General features: G+C 34.3%; 1 protein-coding gene across 1 annotated transcript in view; it reads right to left on the bottom strand.

The window, feature by feature from the left end:
* The window catches only part of ADAM2 (ADAM metallopeptidase domain 2), a 70,965-nt gene extending 65,900 nt beyond the window's left edge, over positions 1 to 5,065 (bottom strand). The window contains exons 1-2 of the mRNA XM_028481664.1: positions 5,011 to 5,065; positions 4,354 to 4,430 (exon numbers count right to left, since the gene is read on the bottom strand). Coding sequence (XP_028337465.1) covers positions 4,354 to 4,430; positions 5,011 to 5,065 — 132 coding nt within the window. The remainder of the gene's footprint in view (positions 1 to 4,353; positions 4,431 to 5,010) is intronic.
* Positions 5,066 to 10,009: the final 4,944 nt, after the last annotated feature.

Raw genomic sequence — 10,009 nt, 5'->3', positions numbered from 1 at the left:
AATGTTGTGTTAGTTTCTGGTGTACAGCAAAGTGATTCAGTTATACATACCTATGTATATTCTTTTTCATATTCTCTTTTATTATGGGTTATTATAAGATATTGAATGTAGTTCTCTGTGCTACACCTTGTTGTTTATTTTATATACAGTAGTTTGTATCTGCTAATCTCAAACTCCTAATTTATACCCCCCTTTTCCCCTTAGGTAACCATAAGTTTGTTTTCTATGTATGTGAGTCTGGTTCCCTTTTGTAAATAAGTTCATTTGTATCATTTTTAGATTCCACAGATAAGTGATACCATATGATATTTGTCTTTGTCTGTCTGACTTACATCATTTAGTATGATAACCTCTAGGTCCATCCATGTTGCTGCAGTTGGCATTATTTCATTCTTTTTTATGGCTGAGTAGTATTGCATTGTATATATAAACTGCATCTTCTTTATCCATTCATCTGTTGATGCACATTTAGGTTGCTTCCTTGTCTTGGCTATTGTAAATAGTGCTGCTTTGAACACTGGGGTGCAGGTATCTTTTCAATTAGAGTTTTTGTCTTTTCCAGATATATGCCCAGGAATGGGATTGCTGGATCATATGGCAACACTGTTTTTAGTTGTTTAAGGAACTACCATACTATTTTTCACAGTGGCTGCCCCAATATACATTCCCACAAACAGTGTAGAAGGGTTCCCTTTTCCCTATACCCTCTCCAGCATTTATTGTTTGTGGACTTTTTAATGCTGGCCATTTTGACTGGAATGAGGTGATACCTCATTGCAGTTTTGATTTGCATTTCTCTAATAATTAGCAATGTCGAGCATCTTTTCATGTGCCTGTTGGCCATCTGTATGTCTTCTTTGGAGAAATGTCTATTTTGGTCTTCTGCCCATATTTAGACTCCACACAAAAACTATTAGAACTGACAAATTCAGCAAGGTAGCAGAATACAAGATTAACACACATAAATCTTTTGCATTTCTTTACACTAACAATGAAATATCAGGAAGGGAATGTTAAAGAAAAAAACCCTTTTAAAATCAGATCCAAAACAAAACTTAAGAATAAACCTAACAAAGGAGGAGAAAACTTATATGCTGAGAACTATAAAACATTGATAAAGGAAGTTAAATATGATTTAAAGAAATGGAAAGCTCTCCCATGCTCTTGGATTGGAAGAATAGTATTAGTAAAATGACCATACCACTCAAAGTAATCTACAGATTTAATGTGATCCCTATCAAATTACCCATGACATTTTTCACAGAAGTAGAACAAATAACCCTATAATTTTATGGAATCACAAAAGACTCAGAATTGCCAAAGTAATCCTGAGGAAAAAGAACAAAGCAGGAGGCATAACCTTCCCAGACTTCAGATAATACTACAAAGCTACAGTATTCAAAACAGCATGGTATTGGCATAAAAAAAGACATATGGATCAATGGAACAGAATAGAGAGCCCAGAAATAAACCTACACACCTATGGTCAATTAATCTTCGACAAAGGAGGCAAGAATATACAATGGATAAAAGATAGTCTCTTTGGCAAGTGGTATTGAGAAAGTTGGACAGCCTCATGTAAATCAATGAAGTTAGAACACTCCCTCACACCATACACAAAAATAAACTCAAAATGTCTTAAAGACTTAGATATAAGACATGACACCATAAAACATTTAGAAGAGAACATAGGTAAAATGTTCTCTGACATAAAACATAGCAATGTTTTCTTAGGTCAGTCTCCCAAGGCAATAGAAATAAAAGTAAAAATAAACAAATGGGACCTAACCAAACTTATAAGCTTTTGCACCGCAAAAGAAACCATAAACAAAACAAAAGACAACCAACTAACTGGGAGCAAATATTTGCAAATGATGTGACCAACAAGGGTTTAATTTCCAAAATATACAAACAACTCATACAACTCAATAACAAAAAACAAACAAGCCATTGGTCATTTCTTAATACTTTGTTATATTAGATATTCTCATATTTCTTATGTTTGCCACATATACTCATGAATTAATTCAGTCCCAAATTTTCTTTCATATATTGCCCTTCTTTGTTTTTGGTGTCAAGGTAATATTGCCTTTATGTATTCAGCAGTATTAACTCTTTTTCTTTTTGTTGGCTGAGTTTTTATGAGTTTTAATTATGTCTTTCTCAAATGTTTAGTTGTATTTATTTGTAAAATAATTTAGCTTTTGACTTAGTTTTAATGGTTGTTTTTGTATTTTTGAGGCAGGAGAAACAGACATTTATATTCAGATTCAAATTTTTTAAAGTGTTGGGCATTTTCATCTTTCCCTATATCCCAGGAGTTTGTTTTTCTATGAAATTGCTTATCTCCTCAAGGTTTTTTGAATTTGTTGACACATTTATTCATTGTATTATTCATTTGTTAAATTTCTGCTCTATGTATCACTATGTCCACTTTTTTCAACACTATTAAAATCTTTCATACTTTTGTGTTGCCTTACAGACAACTTGTGCCTGATAAAATATGGCTGCATATACTAACTTTACAATTTGCTTTGTATAATTTTTATTATTTTTGTGCTAGAACTTTCTATTCCCTTGTGATTTAGGTGTTTCTCTTATAGGTATATATTTTTAAATTCAATTTGAAATATATGTAATTTCTGATAAATTTAATCAATCAAAATTTTTAAGTTTTATTTAAATTTTAATTCCCTATTATACCAAGATGTATATATGCTTTATATTCTTTTATTTGTTACAGTTACAATTGTATATTCAATTTGTTTTGTTTTGAGGTATACATATTCATACTTTTTCATCAATTCCAGCTTTTATGTTATTCTTTGTCCCAGTTTCAATTTCTAACTGCTGAAGTACATTATTTAAATTATTTTCTTCTCTTGTAATCTGAAAAATGTTAATGTACTCTAATTTTTATTTATTCTGTGTTGTGATACCTGATCTCAGTTCATCTATATTTAATATAACCTCTTCTCCAGATTTTTTTCTCTCTTTTCCAGGAATTCTAATTGTTCTGTACTTAAGCCTCTAATTCTCTCCTCTTTTTCCTTGAGCTGTTTATATGTTGCATCTGTTTAGTTTCTTCAGCTGTCTCTGGCTACTGTTAATTCTTGATTTTACTCTCATACTATATTTTTCATGTACAGAAGTTCCATTCAGTTATTTTTAAAACCTCCTAGTCTTTTTAAGTTGAATATTCTCTTGTGGTATATTCTTTATTAATTATAATAATTATAAACATACACTTTTCATATTATGTTTGTTGCATTTGTTAAGTCGGTACGTACAATAGCCTTATCAGTTCAAAAAATACTATTAATCCTTTATTATGTATCCAGCACTGTTCTAGGCACTGGAGTTAGAGACATTAACAAAATAGTCAAAATTTTTCCCTCATGAATTTGACAGTTGAGGACAGATGATTTTTTTTTTTTTTTTACTTCTCTTATGAGAATTACTGTCATAGTATCTGGTGAAACCTGGTTGAAGATATTTCCCTCTAAGTCAATTCTGTGTACATTTAATATGACCAAGTAATTCCATAGATTTTTGCATTAAAAAAATAAAATACTCTTAAAATGCTGTTAAATGTCTCACCTCTTTTTTTCTATTTAAATGATTTAAAGTTTTCATAAATATTCATTCCCTTATAAATTATATATTGAAAATTTTAAGCTTGTGATATCTGTATTAGTGTGACAACTAGGTAGCTGATAAGGAAATATTTGCATTCAAATTATCTAAACATTTACTACCAATCAAAAAGAAAATTAAGGTGTGGTGTTTTAAAAAAACACTTCACTTCTTTAGAAATGATTCTAGAAACTAGTAAAAAAAAGATAAGAAACTTTCTAATTAATTCAAAGAATAAAAAAGAGAAAACTAATACCTGAACCAAGATACACTAAGATGGCATAAAAAGAATTCTTAATGATTAACATATTTGCAATCAAGACAAAAATTATTCATACAACACTTCATTAAATCAAATGATTGCCATCCCCTATAGGGATGCCATAGGCTTACTTAAAAACTACTAAAAATCTTCCAAATATTGTATGGTGAATGAGTGACAAGAGACTCTAAAAGGATCAGGTCAGGTATTATTCAGACACTCAAGAGGGAAAGAAGATGGGCCTTGGGGCTTTGATAATAAGCATCACTGCACCATATTTCTATGAAACATTGTTAATCTTGGATCATTTTCAAAAGGGCTCTTCCATTTAAGAAAAATTGGGTATAAATATAAAATTCAGAAAGTGTACAGAGATTAAAAACACCATGTTTACTTATTAGGAACAAAATATTCACATGCTTTTTAGTTTGTGAAAAATGTTAGGGCTTAATTACATATGTTTCAACTCCTCCACTTGATGTTGACCGTATTTTCTCTGGAACTGTAATTTGCACACGTAGTCTTTCTGAATCTGCAAGGTGCAAAATGTTTTATAGGGGCAACACTCACCACCTCATAGCTTCCTTCATTATTTCCTCATCTAAATCCATAATATTCTATATGCCATCCCTCATTTTTACTCTCTTTTCAAATACCCTCACCTCAATACCCACTTCTTTCTAGAATTACAAATCCTTTAAAGAGAAACAGGTATACTGCTTTAGAAATATTGCCCTGTGGGCAGGTTCTGGTAACCCTGAGGTAATAGGCCCAAGTGCTCTCAGAACAAATAAAGTCAGGTCCTTTGGACCCTCCAACTACAGAATCCAGATATCAGAAATGCAGAGCAGTATATGAAACTCTAACCTTAAGGCATCTACTCAAGCCACGGCATCTCCCATCTTTACTACGGTCCCAAGAAGAGTGGGAAAGACCCTCGCAGCCAAAGTGGATTTTGATTGGGAAAAGTGGCAACGTGGGAGTGGATTCGGGCTTACACAGTTGGAGCTCCCACCAAAAAAACATTTTCAAAGGGATATCCAGCCTCTCAGAGGGAAACAGAAAGGAGACCGGACATTCCCTGAAGGTCAGAAGAGGGTTTCAGTACTTACTATCGTCTGTCTGAAGCCCGATGAGCCCCAGGAGCAGAAACAGAAGGCACAACATGGCTGGACGTCCTGGATGGCAGCCCGAACAACGGCCGTACGCTTGACTATAGGGCAGTTGGGGGCGCGAGACCCCTCCTGACCGCACACACCGCAGGAGGCAGGCGGCTGGGAAAGCAGCGGAGGGTCGAGAGGCTGCCTGCTGTGCACCGTTCAACGTGAGCGACCTTGGCCCCTAAATCTATGTAGGAGGAGGCTTTGACGCCTTGTGACTCCGCTTTCCGTCTAAGAAAGTGCAGAATCACTTCCGAAAGGCAAGGTTGAAGAAACAGCTAATGAACAGGAAGATTCATCTACACTTAAGTGAACTTTTATATAATATATATAAATCTTTATACTACATATGTTATACATTTATGTATAAATATATAATATATATAGGCACAACTCAATATTCCAGTGAACAAACCAGTGTAATTAACACCTAGAAATAAAATATTGAACCACTAAAGCTGCCAGATTGTCCCCTGACAATCACTACTTCTAACACCATAGATTAGTTTTGTCTGTTTTTGAGCCTATATAAATGGAGCCAATCACCATGTATTCTTTTTATGCTTAAGTTTTTTTAACATGATGATTAGGAGATCCATCCACGTTGTGAGTAGCAATAGTTTTTTTTTTCCCCCTCTGGTTGCTGTATATCACACATTGAATGAGAATGTGTTCATCTGTTTTTCTATTTTACTATCGATTAGAATTTTGTTCATTTATAGTTGGAGCTATTAAAAAACATATTTGGCATAATACCTTCTAGGTCCATCCATGTGGTTGCAAATGGTATTATGTTTGCTGAAATAAGTCAGACAGAGAAAGACAAATACTGTATGTTCTCACTTATATTTCAAATCTAAAAAATAAAACAAACGAATGAGTATAACAAAACAGACTCACAGATACAGAGAACAAACTAGCGGTTACCACTGTGGAGAAGAAAAGGGGGAGGGGCATGATAGGGGTAGCGGATTAAGAGGTACAAACTCCTATGTATAAATTAAATAAGCTACAAGGATACATTGTACAGCACGGGGAATATAGCCAGTATTTCATAATAACTTTAAATGGAGTGTAATGTATAAAAATATTGAATCACTATGTTGTACACTTGGAACGAACATAATATTGTAAATCAACCATACTTCAAATAAAAAAAAAAGTTTTGGATCAGTGAAAATAACCAAAAACCAAAAAAACCAACCATGTTTGGCTATTTTATTTCCTTAATTACTATCAATTTTTGATTCCCCTATTTTGAAGCTATGTTACTTTTTAAACTTTTTATTTAAGCATAATATTCTCTAGGTCCATCCATGTTGCTGCAAATGGAAGAATTTCATCCTTTTTATGGCTGAGTAATATTCCATTGTGTATATATGCTGCATCTTCTTTATCCATTCATCTGTCACGGACACTTGGGTTGTTTCCATGTCCTGGCTATTGTACGTAGTGCTGCTATGAACATCGTGGTGCATATATCTTTTCGAATTAATTTTCGTCTTTTCTGGATATATGCCCAGTAGTGGGATTGCTGGGTCATATGGTAGTTCTATTTTTAGTTTTTTGAGGAACCTCCATACTGTTTTCCATAGTGGCTGCATCAGTTTACATTCCTACCAACAGTGCAGGAGGGTTTCCTTTTCTCCACGTCCCCTCAAACATTTGTTATTTGTACACTTATAAATTCTACATTCTATCAGGTTTGAGGCGATATCTCATTGGGCTTTTGAGTTGCATTTTTCTAATAATTGGCAATACTGAGAATCTTTTCACCTGCCTGTTAGCCATTTTGTATGACTTCTTTGGAAAAATGTCTATTCAGGTCTTCTGACCAATTTTTGACTGGCCTGTTTGTTTTTTGATATTGATTTCTATGTGCTGTTTATATGTTTTGGTCATTTGCAAGTATTTTCTCCCATTCCATAGGTTGTCTTTTAGTTTTGTCAATGGTTTCCATTGCTGTGCAAAAGTGCTTAAGTTTAAATAGCCCCATTTGTTTATTTTTGCTTTTATTGCTTTTGCTTTATGAGACAGATCTGAAAAAATACTGCTATAAATTATATCAAAGAGTGTTCTGCCTAGGTTCTCTTCTTAGAGTTTTAAGGTTTTGGGTTTTACCTTTAGATCTTTAATCCATTTTGCGTATAGTGTCAGGAAATATTCTAATTTCATTCTTTCACATGTAGATGTCCAGTTTTCCCAGCACCAGTCTTTTTGAGTCCCATTCTGCCACATCTCTCTGACTTCACCTGGGGAATATTCTCTGTTTTTAAGGGCTCATGAGATTAGATTGCACCCACCCAGGTAATCTAGGATAGTGTCCCTATTTGAAGGTCCATCACCTTAATTACTTCTGCAACTTACCTTCTACCATGTAACATACATATCCACAAACTCCAGGGATTCGAGTGAGGACATCTTTGAAGGTCCATTCTGCCTACCGCCAAAGCACTGGTATGGCATGTTAGGGAAGGGAAGCAAGCCAACACATGTGAGTCTGTGAGCTGGTTACTGCTCCTGTAAGATAAAACTAAATCCCACAAGCAGCTCTTGGAAATGCTATAGAATAGGGTACAGCAAACATTTTCTGTAAAGAATGAAATAGAAAATAGTTTCAGCTTTGATGAAATAGTGTGCCATATGGTCTCTGTTGCAACCGTTACCAACCAGGGTTCTTGGTCTCCTTAATCCATAGAAATTGGTCAGAGGCCAGACAAGAAATTCAGGCAAGGCTTTATTGGGGCCCCTGCTGCAAGCAGCATTGGGGGAGTGAAAACAATCAACAGTTTCCCTTGCTGGCTCGCTCCGTGAGGCGGGGGAGCAAGCTTGTTCCTTATATGGGGTGAGGGTAGGGGTGTGTCCAAGGGTCAGGCCAGAACGGTGGCTTAGGTGGTTTGCTCACCCCTTAGGTGGTGTTGTGTGCAGGGGTCATGCACAGTACCCTGCTTTTGCTCCAGGCTCTTCAAAAGCGGCAGTTGGGTGTTTCTTTTTTTGAGTCTTTTTGTATCTTTTGTTCAGAATTTGTCCCAACTCAGCATGCACGCAGTTATTTTCAGTCCCATACAGCTTCTTTGTGTTTTGTTGCTCGAAGAGAGATTTGTCCAAGTGGAAGCACTGCAGCACTGCAGCAAAGGGTCCCAGGTCTCAGCCTGTCTCACAGCTATTCAACTACCTTCATATCTATCTATTTACCCTCCAAACACTCTATCAAAATAATTGAATATGCCCAGCTCTGATAAAAGCCAGTCCCTTTTTTTACGTACCAGATCCTCTCCTCTCTAGTTTACTCCATGATTTTGCTCTTAAGTCTTCATTATATCCAACATCATCATCTTTCCCCCATTTCTTTATTTCTACAAATCTGTAGACAATATGTAGTGTCTCCCGAAAATAAAATCCCTTCTTTGGTCATAAATTACACCTCATAATCCCCAAAAAGTTGTTTATGTTTACCATCTTCATTTTATCACTTCCCATAGAGTTTATCAAGTTCCTTAAAAAATAATCTAAAATATAGATTGGGATTTTACTGAACTTATAGATCTCTTCTGGAAAAATTAGAAATTTTATAATAGGTCATCCATTTTTTTAGTGCTGATATTCAGATACTAGTGTTTTCCAAGATTGATCATCCTGATGAATTTTTTAATGTTGTTGTTCTAATTGTATACTGATTCTGTTGATTTAAGTAGGTAGTTAATCATGATTTCTGCAAATGAGGGCAATTCTTTTTCCTCTTCAAATCTTTCCTCCTTTTTATTTCCATCAAAATAATAGTCAAAGCTGCCAGTTCTTTGTTATATTTTTAAGCATGATTTTGACATCTTTGCCTTGGCAATAGATACTACAACAACAAAAACAAAAATAGTATTATATTTTATAAAATATTTCATAGTCTTCATAAATATTTAAAATTTCCCTCTAATTCCCTTGAGTGAATATTTCATTATCATGAGATTTACCACCTTCTGGAGTCTTGTATCATTTGGACAAATTTGTGATATCTCTTCAGGCACAACATACCTTTCCAACTTTTGATGTGGAACTGAGTATAAAGGATAAGAAATTCATTATGTCTTGTAAACAACCTCACAAATGTATGTGTGAAATTAATTCAAAAGAAAAACAAGGCTTACACTGCTTCATGATTCATTATGCATGTAGCTCTTGGACAGGAACACTTATGGATGTCATCATATGTTAATCTTAATTTAAGGCCAAATAATTGAGCTATAATAACTAAAAATCCCTCCAATGTTATTGCTCCTGGATACTAAAATAATGAAGATTGAAGAGAACACCATTATGTAAGAAGAAAACAAAAGCAAGTAATGTATTAAAACAGTTTTGATCCTATAAAATTTTATATTTTAGTACTTTATTTTGAGCACATTTTACACTTTATTTTGATAAATCTTCGATACAAATATCCATACTAGTTAATTGATTAAGAAGCATGAAACAATGGAAAAAAGTAATTAAATTACTAATGTTCTCTGGTGAAAAATTTGGCATGCTCAAATCCCATAGCCTTAAACACACTTAGTATTTCTGATGCAATCAATATAAAACACATTTAACTTTCTTATTAAATCAAATCTTTCAATTTGCAAAACTAATTCAATATACATATGTGTCAGGCACTACAATAGAAAATAAGAATATAGTGGCATACTGGGGACGTCCCTGGTGGTCCAGTGGTTAAGATTCAATGTTTCCACTGCAGGGGGCATGGGTTCAATCCCTTTTGGGGAACTAAGACCCCACATGCTGCATGGTGCAGCCAAAAAAAAAAAAAGAAGAAAACAATATAGTGGCATATATGAAAGAAAAGGGACTTTGTCCACACTTGGAGCTTATATTACAGAAGAGGAGAAAGAAAATTAATAGGAAATTAATGACAAACTTCCCAAATATAAGGAGATCATGAAAAGTGCTCTGAAGAAAT

Source organism: Physeter macrocephalus, chromosome 20 (genome assembly GCF_002837175.3).
Source record: "Physeter macrocephalus isolate SW-GA chromosome 20, ASM283717v5, whole genome shotgun sequence".
NCBI classification, from domain to species: Eukaryota; Metazoa; Chordata; class Mammalia; order Artiodactyla; family Physeteridae; genus Physeter; species Physeter macrocephalus.
Note: the sequence above shows the minus strand (reverse complement) of the source record. Positions and strands in the feature narration are given on the sequence as shown.